At 54.7% G+C, this 21,526-nt stretch overlaps 8 protein-coding genes across 8 annotated transcripts; 4 read left to right on the top strand and 4 right to left on the bottom strand.

The window, feature by feature from the left end:
• Positions 1–1,484: 1,484 nt before the first annotated feature.
• Malapachy_0772 (citrate synthase) lies at positions 1,485–2,903 on the top strand (the record flags this gene model as incomplete). Its single annotated transcript, XM_018135285.1, has 1 exon — positions 1,485–2,903. The coding sequence occupies one exon, from the start codon at positions 1,485–1,487 to the stop codon at positions 2,901–2,903; it is 1,419 nt and encodes a 472-aa protein (XP_017992470.1).
• Positions 2,904–2,996: 93 nt separating this feature from the next.
• Positions 2,997–6,224, bottom strand: Malapachy_0761 (spo14-phospholipase d; the record flags this gene model as incomplete). Its single annotated transcript, XM_018135275.1, has 1 exon — positions 2,997–6,224. One exon carries the CDS (start codon positions 6,222–6,224, stop codon positions 2,997–2,999), a length of 3,228 nt encoding a protein of 1,075 aa, XP_017992416.1.
• A 208-nt stretch (positions 6,225–6,432) lies between these two features.
• On the top strand, positions 6,433–7,860 carry Malapachy_0774 (vps4-vacuolar sorting protein; the record flags this gene model as incomplete). Its single annotated transcript, XM_018135287.1, has 5 exons — positions 6,433–6,574; positions 6,604–6,813; positions 6,844–7,688; positions 7,717–7,786; positions 7,817–7,860. 5 exons carry the CDS (start codon positions 6,433–6,435, stop codon positions 7,858–7,860), a joined length of 1,311 nt encoding a protein of 436 aa, XP_017992468.1.
• Positions 7,861–7,887: 27 nt separating this feature from the next.
• Malapachy_0765 (arm repeat-containing protein) lies at positions 7,888–10,722 on the bottom strand (the record flags this gene model as incomplete). Its single annotated transcript, XM_018135279.1, has 2 exons — positions 7,888–7,901; positions 7,935–10,722. 2 exons carry the CDS (start codon positions 10,720–10,722, stop codon positions 7,888–7,890), a joined length of 2,802 nt encoding a protein of 933 aa, XP_017992418.1.
• A 72-nt stretch (positions 10,723–10,794) lies between these two features.
• On the bottom strand, positions 10,795–12,387 carry Malapachy_0766 (Signal transducing MEK protein kinase; the record flags this gene model as incomplete). Its single annotated transcript, XM_018135280.1, has 2 exons — positions 10,795–11,678; positions 11,706–12,387. 2 exons carry the CDS (start codon positions 12,385–12,387, stop codon positions 10,795–10,797), a joined length of 1,566 nt encoding a protein of 521 aa, XP_017992419.1.
• A 1,656-nt stretch (positions 12,388–14,043) lies between these two features.
• On the top strand, positions 14,044–14,551 carry Malapachy_0779 (protein peroxin-4-like protein; the record flags this gene model as incomplete). The annotated part of the gene is made up of 2 exons (XM_018135292.1): positions 14,044–14,310; positions 14,342–14,551. The coding sequence occupies 2 exons, from the start codon at positions 14,044–14,046 to the stop codon at positions 14,549–14,551; spliced, it is 477 nt and encodes a 158-aa protein (XP_017992463.1).
• Positions 14,552–14,594: 43 nt separating this feature from the next.
• Positions 14,595–17,966, bottom strand: Malapachy_0759 (mcm3-subunit of pre-replication complex; the record flags this gene model as incomplete). Its single annotated transcript, XM_018135273.1, has 3 exons — positions 14,595–15,329; positions 15,368–17,514; positions 17,546–17,966. 3 exons carry the CDS (start codon positions 17,964–17,966, stop codon positions 14,595–14,597), a joined length of 3,303 nt encoding a protein of 1,100 aa, XP_017992382.1.
• Positions 17,967–19,138: 1,172 nt separating this feature from the next.
• Malapachy_0791 (hypothetical protein) lies at positions 19,139–21,502 on the top strand (the record flags this gene model as incomplete). Its single annotated transcript, XM_018135304.1, has 1 exon — positions 19,139–21,502. The coding sequence occupies one exon, from the start codon at positions 19,139–19,141 to the stop codon at positions 21,500–21,502; it is 2,364 nt and encodes a 787-aa protein (XP_017992110.1).
• Positions 21,503–21,526: the final 24 nt, after the last annotated feature.

Below are 21,526 nucleotides of genomic sequence, written 5' to 3'. Positions count from 1 at the left end.
TGATTTACTGATGGCTTCCAAGATGGCATCGCGAAGAGAGGTCGGTGTTGGATGTGCAGCCACTGCATGAGGTCTGTATCCCAATGTTTTATCCACCCAGCTGGCCGTTGTTGTTCCAATGCATGCAATCTTGGCAGTGCCTGGTTTGTATTCGCCTTGGGAGACCCACCCTTGTTGTTGCAAATCCGGCATAGCATAATTACCACCACTGGGGGAAAAGAAGACAATCCAATCTAGGTGTGTTTGTTCGCGGCGTCTCCCTCTTGTTTGCGCTTTTTCCGGTTGCGTCGCAGATTGCGATTCGATTTTCCGTAACCCTGCTCGTCGTGTTGGCGATACACTTGGTCCTCTGCTTGTGGGTGCTGAAGATACATGTCGAGGAAGTTCGTTTGCCAAAAGGCCACAGTTCTCGGAGAATTGTGCATCCTTTCTTACTTCATACACAACATGCTCAACTAGTTCAATGGGGAGTCCTGAAGAGCTAACAACATTGATCAAGGATTGGGTTCGTTTGTTTCCCACAAGATACAGGAACCGTAAAGGTTTTTTCTCCCTTTTGGCCATGGAAACGATATGGTGCCCTAACGCTTCACCTGTACCGGAATCTTCCCCAAAAATATGCAACGGCTTAAAGGCGGGTAGTACATCGATAGCCTCCAGTTTCCTTGCCGTAGAAGGACCAACCACAAAGTAGAGCAAATCGTTCCAAATGCTATTCATTGGCACGATGCCTTTCTTCTGTGCTCTCGTGGCAACAAGTGAACAAGCCTCTTCCCAAGCCTGTACGGCCCGTTGGCTTGTAAAAACAACGCCGTTGAACTCTTCTTTTTGCTCGAGAACAGCTTCAATCTTATCGACAATTTTGTCTATGCCCACTGAGACGTGAGAAAGAATGGGTATGCTAACAATGCAAAATTCGGTATTCATATCCTCTGTACACATGTGATGGGTCATGAGATACTTGGAATTACTGATCGAGCTGAATGCAGGCATTTCTAGCCTCTTCTGAGACAGATTGTGTTGATAAAGGCTATGATCCACCTTTTTCATGATTTCTTCCGTCGTCATACTTGTCAAACCTAGTTCTTTTGGAGTACCAGGCGTTGAGCTGCGAGAATCAAGTGCGGAAAGAGCAAAAGAGGGAAGACAAAATGACCCAAATATATCATGGTAAGCGTCTGTTCCTTGTTCGATGGAGACTGGGTGCCTTAGCAATAGCACACTTGTTGGACAGCCCAAGGAAGTCATGCTGTTAGGCTGGCGGTCCGTGCCACTCGCTTGTTGGAAGGGTGCGGGGTCAAAAGCACGTGGTATCCGGGTAATGTCGGTAAGTAGCCACGTAAGCAAATCGATAATCACCTGGCAGGTTGGAAGTGGGGGACATTCGGCCGTGATTGGCACTTCATGTAGGCAAGCGGCGGCCCGGCTTTTAACCGTAGTAAAGGGCCTTAGCATCTTGTCTTCTAACCCAACCAACTATCGCGATGCTTTCTCTTTCTATCTCCCGCACCGCTTTGCGTTCAGCTGCGGCCCCCCGCCAGTTTGCTGTGGCTGCTACCTCGGCCCGCTACGCCTCGACTAAGACCCTTACTGAGGCTGTTTCGGAGATCGTTCCTGCCAAGCGTGAGCAGTTCGCCAAGCTCAAGTCGGAGTACGCTGACTGCTCGCTCGGTGACAGCAAGGTCAGCCACCTTATCGGTGGTATGCGTGGACTGAAGTGCATGCTCTGGGAGGGTTCTGTCCTTGACGCTGAGGAAGGTATCACCTTCCACGGCAAGAGCATTCCTGAGTGCCAGGCTTCCCTCCCGTCGGCTGCCGACATTGGCCGCCCGGGTAAGGAGATGCTCCCTGAGTCGATGCTCTGGCTCCTGTTGACCGGCAAGGTCCCCTCGGCTGAGGAGGTCAAGGGTCTCTCGCAGGACCTGAGCAGCCGTGGTAAGCTCCCGAACTACATTGAAAAGATCATTGACTCGTTCCCGAAGACGCTTCACCCTATGACTCAGTTCTCGGCTGCTGTTTCAGCTCTCAACCACGATAGCAAGTTCGCTGCTGCCTACAACGCCGGTGTCAAGAAGACTGAGTACTGGCACACCACTCTCGAGGATTCGCTTGACCTCATTGCCAAGCTCCCGGCCATTGCTGCCCGTATCTACTACAACGTGTTCGGTAAGGGTGACGGCAAGCAGACCATCAACCCTGACATGGATCTGATCGAGAACATGTCGCACATGATGGGCTACGGCAAGAGCGAGGGTCTTGTTGACTACCTCCGTCTCTACATTGCTGTCCACGGCGACCACGAGGGTGGTAACGTGTCGGCCCACACTGCCCACCTTGTCGGTAGCGCCCTCTCGGACCCGTACCTGTCGTACGCTGCTGCCCTCAACGGTCTGGCTGGTCCCCTGCACGGTCTTGCCAACCAGGAGGTGCTCAACTGGGCCCTTGAGTTCGAGAAGGCTGTCGGCTCGAACCCGAGTGACCAGCAGATTGTTGACTACCTGTGGTCGACCCTGAAGAGCGGCCGTGTTGTCCCTGGTTACGGCCACGCTGTTCTGCGCAAGCCCGACCCACGCTTCACTGCTCTGTCGCACTTCACTGACTCGCGCCCTGAGCTCCAGGAGTCGCCGATTGTGCAGCTTGTCCAGCGTCTCTCGAAGATTGCGCCGAGTGTCCTTAAGGAGCACGGTAAGACCAAGAACCCGTACCCGAACGTCGACGCCGCTTCGGGCTGTGTGCTCTACACCTACGGTCTTGACGAGTTCAAGTTCTACACTGTGATCTTCGGTGTCTCGCGTGCTCTGGGTGCTCTGCCGCAGCTCGTGTTCGACCGTATCCTTGGTCTTCCGATTGAGCGCCCCAAGTCGCTCTCGATGGACGCTCTCATGGCCTCGCTCAAGAAGTAAGCAGCCTGGATGTAGCTTGGAGCACCAATGTGGTGCCATTGACTCCTTGAAACGTATTGACAAAGCATCCTATAGTCCCGACTTTATGCCTACTTAGTCAAATACAAATAGAGGATTGATATGATCCAACGGGAAGAGGTAGTTGCCTGCCGCCGAATCGCGCTCCATAAAGTGCAGTGGGTGCTGAACCAAATGACCACAGCATGCTTTGAGCTTGTCAATCATTTCGTTGATCTGGTCCTCTGTGAACACATCCATACCCGATGCAGCAGCGTCTTTCGTAGAGCGTGCTAGTTTTTCCGCATGCTGCTTGGCCATCTTGTAAATAGCCCATGTTGTAATGTCATCGTCTGGTACACATCGGAACACTTGTCTGTACACATCCGTATTGAAAGCTGCACAGGCGTCCCAAATTTCTTCGTAGAATTTCTCCGAGACTGGATCCACCATGCTATCCATTTCAATGTCTGGGCGCTTCAATAGATTCTTATGCGTTCCCTTGGGCCTTGGTGAGCCAATGTGATCGTCGCTGCCACACACGACACGCTCAATCGCATCGACATCCACGCCAAGATGTTCACGCATGAGACGCATACGTAGTGAGTGTGGGAACCTGCCGACCCGGTAGGGCTTTTCAGCCATCGTTGACATGAGTGTATCTTCGTCACGAATTACGCAGGCCAGCTCGGAATCACGATCTCCACGTTGACTTCGGTCATTGATGTTGGCACTGCCAATAATGGCAAGGCGGTCGTCGACAATCATGATCTTGTCATGAGGATAAATCTGCTCCGTGACGAGAGCGCCACTTTGCAGCTGGCCCCAAGAGCGCAAGCTGAAGAATCCGATGTAATCTGAAGGGTTGACGCCTGCGCGTAGAAGACGTCCGAAAATCGAATTTGCCCCACGCGAAATAGACTCGTACTGGAACGCCGAAATAATACGCACGCTACTACTCTCTGCGTGGTCATAATCCATAGGGAAGCCTGGTGTGAGAGGAATCACAATAATAGCCCGCCACTTTGTGCCTTCTTTGTGCGCCCGAATAATTCGTTCAACGAGCGCCAGGCCAATGTTGTTCTCCGCCTGGGTCGTATCTAGCTCTGTGGACGTAACAAAGAATTGATTTTCCACATACACAAAGTGCTCACTCTGCTCAATTGCTTTCAGGTACGCATTCTGAATAGAATGCTCCACTGTCTTGGGCGTGTTCAAGCTCCATGGGCCTGCTGAGCGACAGATTTGCACTTCACACGTACCCCGGATGCCGAACCTGTCCAGGTCGGTCTCGATCAGCTCGGGTGGAGGGAGGAGGAAGAACATGCGCCTCGTATGATTCTTGTTACGAAGTAGCATGTTCCAACGTTGGCAAAAGTGACGGCACAAATCACGCGCAGGCTGGCCAATAAGCTGGGCACCCACATCATGCCAAGGCATACGTGGCGTCGTCTTCCTATTGATGAGGTCTTGTTCCGGCTTGTTCAGCGTATGCCATTCCGCTACACGCTCGTTCGCATAATCTTGGCCTGGCCAAATGTTCGCTTCAGCATGGTCTCGAACTGGCCCAATGAACTCTGCATCAATTGTATGAGAGCCCGTCATGTCGGCATCGTCAATCAAAGCATGGGTTGGGGTATCGTAGCGTCCAAAGCACAAGTCAAAGCCTCCCATGAAAGCGATCATCTCGTCAATGACGCATAGCTTTTCATGATGGGCCCAGTAGAATGTACCTGTCTTTAAATGACTTGGCGAGCGCTGCACAAAAATATTCGGATGCAGTGCCATCAATCGTGTTTTGGCATAGCTTGAATCTGTGGGGGTAAATTGGTTTGACACTTCACTGTACAAAATGACGTGGATATGCACGCCTTCTTCTGCCTTGCGCTTAAGTAGGTTGTCCAAGCGCCATTCAGGCGTGCCAGGTCGGCGCAAGTACAGTTCGGGCGAAAGCCACCAGTCATGGATATAGATACGCTCACGAGCGCGTAGAATTGCTTCCGATAGGTTCCAGTAATAGTCACGACCATCCACAAACCATTGCGCAGACACGTGGCGTCGAATAGGGGCAAAACTGTCAAAGCGGTTGGGTTTTCCATATGGGTTGTTTTGTGCGACAAATTTAATGCTGAGAAGGAACTGCTCCATTTCGCGTTCGCTCGGTGCGGACAGCTTGAGTTTCCGTTCGGCATTGATGATGTTGAATTTATGATTCTTGACATAATGATGCACAGTGCTGCCCGTATGATTGAAATGCCCCGTCTGGGATTCAGGGTCTTTGGACGAGTGTTCCACTACTGGACCCTTCAATTTGTGCTTCTGAATGACCTCCAAATTCTGATCAAATAGGAATACATCATGGACAATCATGCTCTCCATCGCTTCCACAATCACGATAAAACTTTCACGAACAATGAACCATTTAGGGCGACTGTTCTCTCGGATGTGCAAAAGACCCTGTGATGCAGGCCTTGATGACTTGGAAAGAATCTTGAGGTACCCCTGCTTACCCAGAATACTAGCCAACGGTGCCATTTGCAGGCCTAGGGTACTTAGCTCAAAAAATCGGCAAAGACGGTTTGCCTCCGGCTTGAATATAACAAATCGGATCAGTTTGAACAGGTAGGTGGTCAGTGCCTCACGATATTCCCGCTCCGATCCTGTCTCTTGCTCTTTCGAGTCTGTCTTGCGTTGCCACTGTAAAAAGTGGCCAAAGTTTCCTTTGGGGAAACTAGGCAGATTGCGGTCTTCATTTTCGTTCGAAAAGTGAAATGACACGGCATCCTTGACATCCTGTGTCCGATAAAAGGTATGTAGAGAAAAGAAATCGCGCATCTCTCGATACACAGCCCATCTGGCCAGTCCGGCTCCAATGTCCAGCTCAATCCTGTATAGAGTATGCCCAGTCTGTGATACATGGATAGTTTCCGTAATGGCGACATTTAAATGCTGCAATAAAATAGGGATACGGCGGTGGTTCTTCACGTCATGATCCATATGCATTTTCAGCATGGCCACGGGTAGAAGGCCGGCTTGCAGTTCTCCTACAATGTCCAGTGGTGCCGCTGTCTTCCCCTTGGGAGCCTTTGTGTTTTTGTTTTTCTTCAATGATTGCATGATGGTACGTCCCGTAGTGGGCTTCGTACTGTCCCCTGTATTGTGATTGTTGCCATATGCAAACCACCGAGAATAGTTGGATTTCGGTGGCTGCTCGTTGACGGCCTGAGGTTCCTCAGCAGCGGTGGTAGAAGCGCCCTTTCTTTTTTCCACCGCCTCTGGTGGCCTACTTTCAGCAAGATCCGCTACATTTGTGTCGGCCTCCATGATGCTCAACGATCGTGGCAGGTCAAAATTTGGACTGCGCCGACGTGACCGAGACACGCTTTGTGCAGGCGCGCGCCTATTCCTCCACATGGTCCAAGCCAGGCTGGTGCTGTCGCTTGCAGACCGCCCGTGATCATGTACGTATCGAGAATGAGACTGGACGACGGCTAACCATGCAGGGCACAAAGCGATTTTTTAAATGTAAGAGATGCCTGGCATACCTATTCTAATATTTCAGCGTGCAATTGAGATCGTGCAGCGGGCGATTGATGAGGATGTGAAGCACCACTATCAGGAGGCTTATGTACAGTACCAAAACAGTCTCGACTATTTCATGATGGCCATCAAATGTACGTATAGGCCTAGTGGCTGACATTAGATGAAAAAAATGAGAAGCTAAAGCAGCTGATCCGAGCCAAGTTTGTCGAATATTTGGACCGAGCGGAGAAACTCAAGGAGCATTTAAGCAAAGTGGGGCAAGCAGAAACCGCCGAGGGTGAAAAAGGAGCTGCGGGAGCGCAAATGCAAGGTAAAGGTGATGCGGACGACGTGGATGCAGAGACGAAAAAGCTCCGTTCCGGCTTATCTAGTACGTATAGCCTTGTGTACTAACTGCCAGGTGTGATTTTGACCGAGCGGCCCAATGTGAGCTGGGACGATGTGGCTGGCCTGGAAACGGCGAAAGATGCGCTGAAAGAGGCTGTCATCTTGCCGATGAAATTTCCTCAGCTTTTTACTGGGAAGCGAAAGCCATGGAGTGGTATTTTGCTGTATGGTCCTCCTGGTACCGGCAAATCGTTTCTTGCCAAGGCGGTGGCAACGCAGTCGAACAGCACCTTCTTTAGTGTGTCGAGCTCCGACTTGGTCTCCAAATGGATGGGTGAAAGTGAGCGTCTTGTGAAGCAACTCTTTGCTATGGCTCGTGAAGCGCGCCCCTCAATCATATTCATCGATGAAGTGGACTCGCTCTGTGGCACACGCAGCGAGGGCGAAAGCGAAGCCAGTCGACGTATCAAGACGGAATTTCTTGTCCAGATGAATGGCGTCAGTAACGGCGACCAAACGGATATCCTTGTGCTCGGTGCCACGAATATCCCCTGGGCTCTCGATACTGCCATCAAACGCCGCTTCGAGAAGCGTGTATATATTCCTCTTCCTGAGCTCGAAGCGCGTCGGCGCATGTTTGAATTGAACATTGGATCGACTCCCTGCACTCTGACGCCCAAAGATATACGGATCCTTGCAGAGAAAACCGATGGCTATTCGGGCGCCGATATTGCTGTGCTGGTCCGTGAAGCGCTCATGCAGCCTGTGCGCCGCGTGATGAACGCCACGCATTTCAAAAAGGTGACATGTACCCTGGAGGATGGATCGGAGCACACGCGTTTCACGCCCTGCTCCCCCGGCGACCCTGAGGCGATGGAAATGACATGGGCCGACGTCCAGTCCGATCAGCTTCAGGAGGTATGTGCTCTGTGGTACTTACAGACAGCCTACGTTGGTCATGAACGACTTTTTGAAATCCTTGCAGGCGATAAGGCCGTCTGTGTCGGCCGCCGACAGTACGTATGCTCTCTACTCACCCTGTGCAGTCCAAAAGCATATTGCTTTCACGCAAGAGTCTGGCATAGAATAACTGGCCTATCTACCTAGTGCAGTCTTCCTACTCTAGTCGAGCTACATTGAGTGAGTGTCGTTGTGCATACATACCTCGTTCACGCGACTTTCGCGACGCGCCATAGAGCATCACCACGCTAGGTTTGATGGATTCTGTGAGTGTACCTCGCTGAAGACTTTCCAGGAACTTGGCACAGTCCATCTCAGGTACGGCCTCGGATGGCAAGCTCTGTACAGCAGCACCAATCCATGCAGGCATAGATTCTGGGAAATCCATCGCCAGGGTTTGCATGGTAGACACCACTACCGGCATGTTCTCCGGTGGGAAATGCGATACCAGGCCACACAGCATCACTCGGCATGTTTCTGCACCTTGGTCGGCAACCACGGCGCGAATGGTATCAACGTAGGCACGTTGGGGCGACTGTGTTTCACGTGCATACTCCACAATGCAGCGCACCACATCCGCCGCAATGCTCACGACCCCTGGCGACAGGGCGAGCATCGCCTGGACAGCAATTCGGTATGCTTGGGGCAGCACCGTGGGAGAGAAGAGCAGGGAGGGCGCCGAGCTACAGGTGACCAGGCACGTGTGGATATAGTCATCGAGCACGTCCGACATGGTATCCGGCGCCGCGCCACTGCCCATCATTGCCATGACCTTGGCCGTCACGCGCTGCAAAGCCTGGTCGAGTTGCGAGTGCAGTGTACCTGATGCATGGCGCCCAAATTGATCAATGGATTTGCCGATAATCCAGACGTAGCCTGAGAAGCCTGTCGCCTCAAAGCACGAAGCGAAGCGGTTTAACAGAGCACCCAACGTAGGCTCTGCACGCTCTGCAAAGAAGATCAGGGCACGTCGAACAAGCGCGGATGTGCGCTCGGAAATGAAGTAGACATGACCGTGCTTTTCCAGCAGACGATCTACAATGGCATACGCTTCTGAGCATGTGGACGCACAGGACGCAGGCAGCGTGCTTGCGAGCGATACGCCGATCACCTGCAAGATCCGTGCGAGCTGCTCCATACGATCCGCGACACGCATCAAGTCCGGCTTTGCCGCTGAAGGCATGGCACTCACTTCATGCACGCCTTCCAGCAGCGGCTGCGATACCATCAGGAGCGACTGGGCTGCCTCCGCGGGAGGCATCGCTGTGATCACATGCGCAATGGCTTCCGAGAGCGCTAGCAAGTCGTCGACAGAGAGGCGATCGCGCATTGTGCTGAAGAACTCAAGGAGCTGGGGGAAGAAGGGCAGCATATGCTCATGACAGTCCTGGCACAGGAAGTTGAGGGCTTGGGCTGCTGCCGCCACAATGTCCTTATCAGCGCCTTCAAATCCGGCAGTGATAAAGCGCAAGACGTCGGCTACATGGTCCGGGTGCTCAGCGACCCATTCCGTGTAGCGCGAGACCACAAGCAGGCCCGCGTACCGCAAGCGGGGGTGGGGCGGGAGCCGCGGCACAATGGCAAACACACGTGGGATCACGTCGCTCTCGCGCAGATCCACTTGGCCACCCATGGAGCGCATCGAAAACAATGGCGCTTCAATGTCCTGCCAACGCAACTGCGGCGACTCTTGCACGATCGCCGCCTCAATCAGCTGGAGAGAGCGCTCAATGCAGGCCTCGGCGCCTAAGACATAGCAGCAGTCTTTCAGGGTATCGCCCATGTAGTGGCGGAAGCTGCGGAAATCATCGCGTTCTTGCCCCGTCAATGCCTCTTCGTCGTCGGGGAAACGCAGATGGCGCAGGATGATAGAGAACAGCTGCTCAAACACGGCACGGTAGGGCTGGGCGCTGGGATCACCATGGTCCAAGCCGCGATGCACGTCTGATGCCAAGAGATACCAGAAGCGGAACGTAATTTGGACAATGTCCAGATCATGGTACGACGCACAGTCTAGCGCTGCTTGCACCACAGGCTGCATAGCCTCTGCATGCTGTAGACACAGCGTGTGGTATGTCTCGCCTGCCTGCACAAAGATACGGCACAGGCCACGTACCTTATCCTCGTCTTCGCCAGCCGCCGAGAGCATAGGACGCAGCGCCTGCACGCGCGGCAAGAGGCGTTCGATCGTGCTCTTGTTTTCCTCCATCTCTTGTGTCTCATTGATGAGGTCACAAATCACATCCACGGCAACATCGAACAGCTCGTCCGATGCCAGCGCCTGGAACGCACAGTCCAGCAGCGGCGTGTCGGCCAACTGGTGCGCAGCGACTTCGCCCGCTTTCAACCAGCTGCGCAAGCAGGCAAACACTGTGCTTTGGATCGACGTAGTCACGCCATCCGCCTGAATATACATCACAAGGACCTGCAATACAGTAGGGGCTTGCTGTGTGAGCAGCTGAGGCACTCGCTCATGGTATGTTGCGTTGTCCAGCGGGATGCGGTGGTTGGTCGAGACTTCCTCCGGCAGCACCGTAAGAAACTCGAGAAGCACACCCACCGTACTAGGCGTCTGCCCGAAACTCTTGATCATGCCTGGCACCACGCCACCCCAAAGCGATTCGGGCATCTGCAACGCGAGAGCCGCCAGGGCTAAGCACAGCTGCGTTTGGACTACACGTGGACCTGTGGCATAGAGCTGCAGGGCATGCATCAAGGTATCGCGCAACTGCACACGTGCATCGTCTGGGAGTTGCTCTAGGTCGAATGTCACTTTGGAGCGGAATGTCTGGGCGGCAAACAGCCGCGATTCCAGCGGAAGGTCCTGCGCGAGCAAAAGCGTGTTCGCTGTACTCCAGGCCTGAGATGTTTTCTGGAACTGCAAGAGCGCATCGTTGGCTTGCTGCTTGGCATTCGAATTGGGATCATGGTATAGAGACTGCAAGGCAGCTAGCACGGATGCTACGTCAGGGGATGCTGCCGCCTCACTCATGGCGGGGGACAAACGAAGGCGAGTCCGACAGAAGGGCGTCTCGTGTGTTACTTGCTTATATAATCACATGACCTACGAAGCGGGCGGCGCCAAGGCCTGGAAGAGCGCACTGTCCTCAAAGCGCCAGTCTGGAGGCGGCCACGCAAAGACGTGCTCCAATAAGCGCGACGCGGTAGGCCGGCGATCCGGGTCGATCTCGAAGCAATTGCGCAGAAAGTGGGCCGCTGGTTTGGACAGGGTTACGTCGGAGGGCACAGGTGGTGCACGACGTTCGGCGCCCAGCTTGAACATCGCCTGTACGGCTTCCTCGTCCGACCAAGGACGACGACCTGCCAGCATTTCCAACACAACACAGCCCAGACTCCAAATGTCTACTTTGGCACTGTACCCCTTGGATGAGAGGCTCACCACCTCGGGGGCCATCCAAAAGATACTGCCTTGCAATGACATGTTTTCCACATTAGCATAAATGTCTTCGCTGCGTCGCACGGTGCCAAAATCAGAAATTTTGCACGTGCCATAGTAATCCACCAGCAAATTGTCAGCCTTCAAATCGCGATGCAGGATGCCTTTTTTGTGCAGATACGCCAGGCCTTGTAGCGTCTGGTTCAGGAACGAACTCGTGGTCGCTTCGTCCAAGCGACCATGCCGGCGGAGACAGCTGCCAATGGACCCACCAGGGACATACTCCAAGAAAATGCTCAGTGTATCAGAGCTTTCCTCGAAACCCAAGCATGTCACCACATTCGGATGATCCAGGTCTTTAAGTGCATCGATTTCCGACTTGAGTGCAGCCACTAGATTGCGCTGACGAGACGAGTCGCGATCTGCCGCTGTGCGTGGCAATTCTACCTGCTTCACAGCAATCATCTCACCGGTGGTCGCATTGAGGGCCAAGTAGACACGCCCGTAGGTGCCTTTGCCAATCAAATCACCCTTGACCCATTTGAAAATGGCTGCCAGTTAGTTTGCATAGTACGTACGCCGATCTCCAGCAATGAGCGTCGCCCCGCCCGCCGGCACAACACCCACCGATTCCGTGCCGTTGTTCTGCATCTCGACCATCCGACCGCCCCAGAGCTTCGTACTGCGTCGGCGATTCAGTTTCTCCTTGTCCTTTGCTGGCTGCATGTCGTTGAATGGCACTACTGTCGTCCCTGGCACCGTCTTTTCTAGCAATTTGCGCCGGTTTTGCGCGATATCACGAATAGACGTGCTTTCATGGCGTTGTAGGGACGTATTCGACTTGCGTGGCTCTGTCGACATGCTCGAAGGCGATGGGGCAAATGTCTCACTGAGGGGCTGATCTAAATCGGTCCGAGGGAACAAGTCGTCAAGCTGCTCATACAGTTCTTCTGCTGGTGGACGAAAGGCCCAATTGCCTGTACCACGTTGTGAGAGAACAGAGCTCGAGCGGGTGAGCGCATGGGCTTGTGTGGCCACGGAAAGAACAGGCTTTGTGTTCTCACGCGATGGTGTGTTAGCCATAGAGGCCGTCGCCCTGTATGTATTTGTATCCTGTTTGGGTGCCATGACCGTGGCGGCATCGAGTGGCTGCGCAAATGTACCGCCGAGAGAATCGTCTGAAAAGGAATTAAAGAAAGCCTGTTCATGGTCTGGTTTTTGCTCCTGGGCTAGTTGAATGTGGGACATAAGACGCTGCATGGAAGTCATACGCTCCGTCTCGTCTTTAGCAGATATGGATTCGTGAGTGGAAATGGGTCCATGTAAGAAAGAGGAGGACGGAGAGGTCGTGGTATATGTAGGTGTGGAAGACCCTCCATACTCGGCGGACCGTGGAGCCATCGAGGGCGCCGAGAGAGACGACGAGGTAGAGACAGAAGACGGTGAAGGGGGTATAGGGAGTGGTCGTGTCTGTACAGTAGGCTCATTGGCTTTCACAGGGGGGTATACAGGCGATGATGAGGTGTTGGACATGGCCCAAGCTGGACGAACCTCGCTGGTATACGAAGAAGCTCGTGGCTTGTATGTAGGGAGGCCCGAGCGACTGTTGGTCGTACTGGGTTCTGCCGAATCGTTCCAAAGATGGTCGTAGGGTCGATCAATCACAGCACTTAAAGGCCGAGCCGCGATCGAACCACCTTTCGAAGCTGTGCCTGAACGCAGTAAAGGTGTAGACGGCTGTAGGGAAAGTGGCGTATGGGTCGATAAGACGCCTCGATCCATATTCTCACCTACACGACCTTGATAGTTGTCCAGAGGAGACAAGGCCGACAACGATTCAGTGGGCCTATGCGTGTGAGGATAGTCCGTCTGTTTCTGTGGCGTTGTGCTGTTTAGCGCCAGCATTCGCCTAGTCTGCCATCCAAATGGTTGGCCTGACCGCAGTCTGGTACCTGACGAGTCAGACGATGGCTCCATTGTCATAGAACGTTGTAACGACATGTCAGTAGGAATCTTGGGCAACGCATCGAAAGTAGGTGAGGTGGCTGCTTTGGTAAAGCTGGGTCGATCATACTGCATGACATCTGGCTCTTCGGTTATGTTGGCCAACGGCTGGACGCGAAACTTCACCGTGCCTTTGTCATCACCCAGTTGCAAGCACAGTGCTAGCAGCGTGTCATCATCGATCATGGGCGAGTGAGCCAAATCAGAATCACCGATTTCGGTTCGATAGAGTGCGAACTGCTTCGGCTCCAACAACGGAAGTTGCAGTTTCCGCAGTATAACATCGCGAATCTCCAGCGCAGTAGATAGGCCAGTTACATTAACAACAGCGAAGTGCTCGTTGTCTAAGGTAGCCTGTATCATTAGACGCTCGGTAGATAGCGTTTCCTGTGACAGAGACGAGGGTGTTCGGCTGTGTTGGCTGTTGGGCGAGTATGTACGTCCACCATATTGTGGCGTTTGTGTGTATGTGCGCCTGGGAGAGGGAGTCCAACTAAGCGAGCCACTATCGTCCCCACTCATATAGGGTATAGGCCCAGACCCTGCCGCCGCCGCGGCTGTCCGAGCTGCCATCACCTCATCCGTCACCGTATAAGGAGGCACTGGCGGCATGCGCGTAGGAGGCGCAGGAAGTGATCCATGAAGCGGAGGTGACGTAGTTTGCCTCTCCGCTCCTGACGACTGCCGTGAGTGCATACCAGGACCTCCCAACGGCGTCGATCGTGTCAAGAAAAATGCTCTTTCGAACCGCGTGGGATCGGTCGGCCCTTGCTTACCTTGGATTGGGACCAGCGCTTTATAAGGACAAATTTGGAAATATTACAAGGTGCCCCGCGCGGCGTTGGACAGCACCGCACAGGGTTCGAAATCACGCAGGCGCCCCGCTTCGAGGCTCATTCGTTGGTCGGCATCATGGATCGCGGGGGTGCTACGAAGCGACTGGTGCATGAATGGCGTGCCTTACAGAAGCAAGGCACTACAGATGAACATATTACTATACTTGAGCCGATAGACGAGGGGGACTTGACAGCTTGGCGAGCCATTTTGTGTCCACCTGCCTCTGGCGTTTACGGCGGGGGATGCTTTGAAATTGATATTCGAGTGCCTGATACATACCCTATCAAGCCGCCAACAATGCGGTTTCGGACCCGGATATTCCATCCAAATGTTCACTGGAAGGTATGTATTTGCCATGGCTACCACAGCATAGACAGGGGAAATTTGTTTGGATGTACTACAAGCCCAATGGTCCCCAGCATGGACGTTGCATAGCGCCTGTACAGCCGTACTTGCTCTGCTTGACACGCCCGAGCCCGATAGCCCCTTGAACGTGGATGCAGCCAATCTCCTCCGCACAGGCGACGCTGTTGCCTATCGATCATTGTGTGCGATGTATACGAAAGTGCATGCGGCAGTATAATACCACTCTATATCTATCCATAGGAAATTACACGAGAAAGCGTTTAGCAGCAGCCGCCCTTCTTAGCCTGGCCACCGTCATCGGTTGAGGGCTGCACTGAGATAGTCTCACCGCCGCTCGGCTTGATCACGTCGTCGGACGACTGCAGCGCCTTGTTCGAAACAATGTGGTAGATTTCCGTCAGAATGTTTTGGAACGCCTGCTCGACGTTCGAGGCATCTAGGGCCGAAGTCTCAATGAACGACAGGTTGTTCTCAGCAGCAAAAGCCTTCGCTTCCTCCGTCGGCACAGCACGGAGATGCTTCAAATCACTCTTATTGCCGACAAGCATCACTACGATGTTGCTGTCCGCGTGGTCACGCAACTCCTTGAGCCAACGTGACACGTTCACGTACGTTGAGTGCTTCGCAATGTCATATACAAGCAACGCGCCAACAGCACCGCGGTAGTACGCCGACGTAATAGCACGGTAACGCTCCTGACCGGCGGTATCCCAAATCTGCGCCTTGATCGTCTTGCCATCCACGTTGATGCTACGAGTCGCAAACTCCACACCAATGGTGCTTCGGCTGTCGAGACTAAACTCGTTACGCGTAAAACGCGAGAGAAGGTTCGACTTACCGGTACCAGAGTCACCGATAAGCACGACCTTGAACAAATAATCGTAGTTCGATTCGGCCGCCATATTGATCACGTCGTTGCAACAGCGAAAAATGGAGGTGAGACCACTTCGGGCCCTCTTGCCCATCACTGCCGCCAGTCTCCATATTCGGCCGAACTATGAAGCGCCCTATGAATTGGCATTAAATCTTGTACACAACGTCTGGGGAAAGTGTCAGTGTCGCGTCCTCGTCTGGCATACATACCTTCCGCCAACATCACTTCGTTGGCATCGCTCATCGACTCCAGGACTGCTTTCGCGTCCTCCACACTAATAGGTGGCCCTGTTTCATTTAGCGTGGCCATCAGTGTGACCAAGGGCACGTAATCGTCTTCCATAAATGTTCCTGATAGCACTTCCGATACACGTTGGCGGAAAGAGGCAAACTCATTCGTTGGAGGCATGGGTGTGCGTGCGTCTTGCATGACTGTTTCTGTAGGAGCAACCTCTTCCGTGCGCATCGTGGTAGCAACCATGGGCGGGGCAATGGCAGGCGGTGAGGGCTGGTGAGTTTGCTGGGCCCTAGCTGCGGCGCGAGTAGCATATGCGGTCTGGCTCGAAGAAGACGTAGACGGTTGGCCACCCAGCTGGAACTCAGCTTCATCGTCCGAGTCCCATGCATTGTCATCATCATCGTCGTCGTCGTCGTCATCCTCTCCATCCCCACGCTGCGTTTTCCGACGCTTGGTCGTTGTGCGTTGGTGCATGACTTCTTTGAAAAGGGCATACCGCAAAATTGCCTCGGCTGCCTCAGCATCTTGCTCTTCCACCGTAGAGCTAAGTCGGGCTTTGGCGTACGCTGTAGCAAGACGAATCAACGTCTCAAGCGTACGTGCTGTCAATGGTGCTGTGCGACGCATATTGCCGCCTTGCTCATCATTTCGTAGATTGGCGTACACGTTGGAAATCCATGCAGCTGCGCCAGGTGTCAAAACAGGTGCGATGCGTGATTTGGCGTATTGCAAATACTTCTTGACAAAGGAGATGGTGAGAACCTCGTTGTGTTGCTCGCCATCCAATCCCACATGCAGCATAGGGTTGAATTTTTCAAACGGTGATTCATCTTCTGGCGCCTCGGTGGTTTCGGCGGTCGTCTCGCCGCCGCCTACATCTAACACTTGGTCCAGGTTGTCCATAGCTGGGGCGCCCACAGGCTGACCAGGCTGGATGTAACGGTGCATACGTAGCACATGCTCTGAAATATGACGATCGCGCTTTTCTTCAATGTCATCGGTAATTACAAAGAGCAGGTCAAAACGTGACAAGAGAGAGTCAGGGAGCGCAATATTCCGTCCTGGCTCCTTGTGCACATCGTACTGACCATAAATAGGATTGGCAGCAGCAATCACAGAGCAGCGAGCGTTGAGCGTCGTGTGAATGCCGGCTTTGGCAATAGTCACCGTTTGCTGTTCCATCACTTCGTGGATGGCGACACGGTCCACATCGGACATTTTATCGAATTCATCAATGCACACGACACCACGGTCAGCCAGGACCATGGCACCAGCTTCTAAACGTCGTTCACCTGTCTCACGATCCGTTGTCACGGCCGCCGTAAGACCCACACCACTACTGCCACGGCCTGTCGTCGCAATGGCAAGTGGTGCCGTATTCAGGACAAATCGCAGCATTTGACTCTTTGCCGTCGATGGATCGCCCACCATGAGAATGTTGATATCACCACGAATGTGTGTTCCGTTTGGTAAGTTCTTCTCTTGACCACCCAACAGCATTAACAATACGGCGCGCTTCAAATAATCATGGCCATAAATCGAGGGGGCTAACGAATGAGCAAGCAAGTCGAACACGCCTCGTCGTCGAGCGATTTTATTAATGTTACGAATATCCAGATCCGTCAAGGTAATTTGAGAAATGCCGCCACCAGCTTTGTTCGATAAGACATTGACATAGTTGCCCACCATGAGGGTACGGAACGTTGACGTAGAACTCTGGCCCACGCGATTGCCGAGCGATTTGTACATGCCCACCAGCTGGATACGATCACCAGGCTTGACTTTGTCCACGAGATCATCGTCCATCACCACATCGATACTCCTTGGCAGCTGACCAGGCGGAGCACGCTCTGGCATTTCTTGAATGCTAATCATTTGGTGATCACGGAACGTGCTCAGACCAAACTCGGTAGTAAGGCGATTTCCACTTTCATCTGTCGTAGGGTAGGCACTGGAAGTGGGCGGACCTGTCCCGTACATTGTCGCATCACGGTATTCCCGCATATGGAAGCGCGTAGTCGCATCGCAATAATGCACTGACTTTACAATCTTGGGTCGTACCAAAGAGCCTGTTGGGTAAGTCATGCTAAGGGTACATACATCGTGTCACAATGCCTTCCAAGCTCATCATTTTACCTAGATGCATACTTCGTAGCATGCGTGTACTCACATGGTTGTCACCGAAGCTACCGCAGAACCCAATATGGTACTGCTTGCCTTTTATATCGTCCTTCAAGGGATCGTGAAGCTGCTCCACAAGCACTTGGAGTGCATTTTCAAATGGCGGAAGGTATCCATTTGGATCATCCAGCAGCCCTGTAGCAAAGTCACGATTGTAAGCTCGAAGATCGTCAATGTTCACGACAAGCCGTCGGTCGTCTGCAGCAATAATACGGCGGATGGCACTGCGGTAGTCTGTCGTTCCGCTTTGGTCGTCTAAAAAATCCACAAACGTTCGCGCACGATCCTTGAACAGATCGTCGTCAATGACGGGTACCTCCAAGTCTAGAGCGTCCGTCATGACGTCCGTCGTGTACACGCACGCTGCGATGCGATGCGCGGGCGCTCCGCGACGCAAATGAAAACACGTGGACTCCACGTGGCTACAAAGGGGCTCTATGGGCGGTCGGGGTCGCGAATGCGTGAAGTTCTGTGAGCTTTGGGTTTGGTGAGTGGGCAGCGAGGACATACATCGTGCAAGAGACGTAGGTTTTCAGTCATGGCAGTGAGGAAGGAGGCCCATACAGCCTGTGAGGAAGTCTTTTGGGTGAGAGACATGGCACGTACATGGCTGTCGGGGGCGGGCTGAGCGCCTTGCTGATTGACCAGGGCGGTGTGGAGCGTTCGTAGCATGGTTGAATCAAAGGGTATATGGCCTTGTTGCATGCCTGCTACGTAGGCACAGGCTTTGGATAGAATCTCATGGAGTTTATGCACCGCTTGTCGGTCCGCCTGGAGAGAAGTAAGAAGGGCATCGGTCTTGGCCGTGTCGGAATAGGTGCCCTCACGATGCGCATCGTCTAGCACCACCTGCTCTGTATCGGATGGCGTTACTTGCAGGGGACACGGCGTCCATGTAGGGCCTGTACGTAGAAACGCTTGCCAGGACTGACGTGCGTTAGAGATTGGCGAGAGCAGGAGAAGATAACATGGATCGTCGGTAGGACATAGGATGTGGGACATGGTTGTGTGCGTAGGCGTGGGGGCTGTATCGACCGCATACAGGCCGCATACCGTCCACGAAGGCCAGACTTGGTGGTCTGCGGTAAGAGACAGCGGCACGTACATTGATCTCTGCGTTGTTCCCAGATAGATGTGTCCAATTCGTGCAACGGTGTCATGGCCAGTTCGAAGGAGGCTGGTATGTCACAGACGCCAGGGGCAGACGAATCGGGCGTGGCCAGTAACGCACCAAGCACGGGGGTGGGAGAAGCGGGACCTGCCTCAAGTCTTGCACGCATCGCATGCTCCGATATGCTCAAGCATGGCAGCGCGTGTCTGTGTATCAGCGGCGTGGGTCGACGTACACATTCATCGTGGGGTGGTGGTTCGTGCGCTGTGGTCGGTGGGCGCGTGAGCCCTGGACCTTTGGCCCTTCCCCACCTAGGCGGCGTCGTCTTACGTAATAGGTCGGCGAACGCGTGAGAGCTGACATGGCTTGGTGCTGGCTCGTCACGCCAGGCGTCCTATACGATGGTCGAAGATGCTGAGGCTCCAACAGGGCCCGCCTCGTCAAGCCAGGCTGCTATGTCTGACACCACAGCGCCTATGCTGGCCGAGGCACATGGGTCCTCGGAGGCGGCTCGGGATGAGACGCATTCTGTGCCACAGCCCAAGAAGATTCATTCGTTGAACATCAATCAAAAGTTTTTCCAAAGTGCTAAGGCAGCTACGACGCCGAAGCAGGATCCAGTGAAAGCGCCTACGCCGCCTGTCGATGAGCGCACGACCTCGAGTCCTCGTCTTGTCACAGCGATGCCTGGCCGGCCTGGCGTAGCGACAAGTGCCCCTACGCGTTCCTCGTCGCACGACGCCGCGCGGAAAGAGACGCCGCGCGAGACGGCTAGTGCGCCGCGTATGCCATGGTCGAGTGTCAAGACTACAGCGCCCTCGCGCCTTATTGTATCGTCGCATGACTTTCCTACTGCCAAAGAAGTCATGGAAGCGGAACGCAAGGCGGAGGAACGTGCGGCTGCTCATGCAGCCGAAGAGCATGCGAAGCAGCAAGCGGCTCACAAGGAGCTGGAGCGTTTCCGTGGCACTGATCTCGGGACGGGCGATCATTGGGACGAGATGGGCGACGAGTCGGAAGACTCGTTGGACGATGTCGTGGAGTTTGGCGATGGCAAACAGTACAAAATTTCCGAGGTGGAAGAAGAAGTGTCGCATACCAAGCCGCCCCCTGCACCACCGCGCGTGCCTGCATGGGGACCTGCTTCGCGCTTGCCATGGCAGAGCGAGCCGCCCCGAACGACGACCGAGGAGCCGGTGCGAGCGCCAGCGGTGGCGTCCTGGGGTCCGTTGGCCCAGCGGCATTCGACGCTGACAGGCAAACCAGTCCCTTCTCAGCCAGCGCCCACCTCTGAGACGCGCGTGGTGCAAGGCGAGGCGACTGCAGAAGAGCAGCACCATGAAATGGTCACGGCCGCGGAACGTGCGAGGAAACGCCGCGAAGAAGATGAGCGCGTTCGCGAGCAAGAACGGCAGCGTGCGCGTGAAAAGGCCGCGCAGATTGAAGAGCAGATGCGTGCTGCTGAGCAGGCGAAGAAGGAGGCTGAGGAGCGTGCGAAGCAAGCTCAGCGTGAGCGTGAACAGGCCCGTGAGCGTGAGCGACTTGAAGCGCGCGAACGGGAGCGGCAAGCGCGTGAAGAGCATGCGCGCCAGCGTCTCGAGCGCGAAGAACGGGAGCGACGTGAGCGCGAAGCGAAAGCGGAAGCATTGGCGCGCGAGCGGGAGCAACGCCAAAAGGAGGCAGACAAGCTACGTGCGCTCGACGAGCAGGCGACGTGGCGCCGTACGACACCGCTGCCGAAGAGTCTTCGTACGCCCAAGCCCAAGCCTACGTCGCCTCGGCCGGCTGTCCTGCTGGGCCCGCCGGAGCCGCCCATGTCGTGCGCGATATGGGAGCAGGACGATGCGCCGGTATGGCGCAAGTACACTGTGCACCTTCCCTCGGTGCCGCATACACCTCGTGCGCCTACACGCGCGGCACAGCAGGGGACACTACCGCGCACGTCTGCGACGCTGGCGTGTACGTGGGCGGCGCCGTGCCCACTTGCCATGGACGATTCGCCGGTCGCATTTTTGCACCCGGCCGACACGCCCGTGGTACGCTTGCCATCGACGTCGACGTCGACGTCCATGCCGCCACCACCGCCACCCTCGGCGCTTGCATGGGCCCCTTCCGACGAGCACAGCGTATGGCAGGCATGGACGGCGCATGTGGATCGCAGTCCCACGCACACCCTCTTTAGTGACGACGTGGCATTCTCGGTGGCGTCCGGCAGCGGTACGCCACGCCGTCGTCGAGCGCCTCGTGTCCACTTGCCCAGCGCGCCAACGTGGCGCCGACGGCCACGGTCCTACGACACGCTCCTTGATCGATCCATGCCTACAAACGATATGGCGCCTTGGCCACCCACGTCGAGCTCGTTGGCCTTCCCTCTGCTCTCGACCACGACGACGCCCTTGCAGGATCGTGTGGAGGCGCCGTCCACGTTGGCCGATGTATGGCGCTCGCCTTCTACGGCCGCTGAGGGCCTGCCCAGCACCACGACCCTGCCTCGACGGCCTGTGCCTGGCGGGGCCTTGGATGTGTATGCCTCGCCGTTCCGACCTGGCGGCCCGATTGCCGAGGTCCGACCGGATTGGCACTACCGCAGCTCAGGCGGCGGCAGCGGCACGGCCGTGGCAGCCGCAGCAGCAGCAGCAGCCGCAGCGGCGGCGGCGGCACCACCACGACTTCATGCGCCTACGCGGCCCCTGCCTCGCGATCCAGAGCAGCAATTTATGCTGCCCGCGGACTACTCCGACTTTGCGTTGTCTGATGCATGGTAAGTGAGACTATAGCACAAATCTACG

Source organism: Malassezia pachydermatis, assembly GCF_001278385.1.
Source record: "Malassezia pachydermatis strain CBS 1879 chromosome Unknown scaffold3, whole genome shotgun sequence".
Classification (NCBI taxonomy): Eukaryota; Fungi; Basidiomycota; class Malasseziomycetes; order Malasseziales; family Malasseziaceae; genus Malassezia; species Malassezia pachydermatis.
This window is presented reverse-complemented; position numbering and strand designations above follow the sequence as displayed.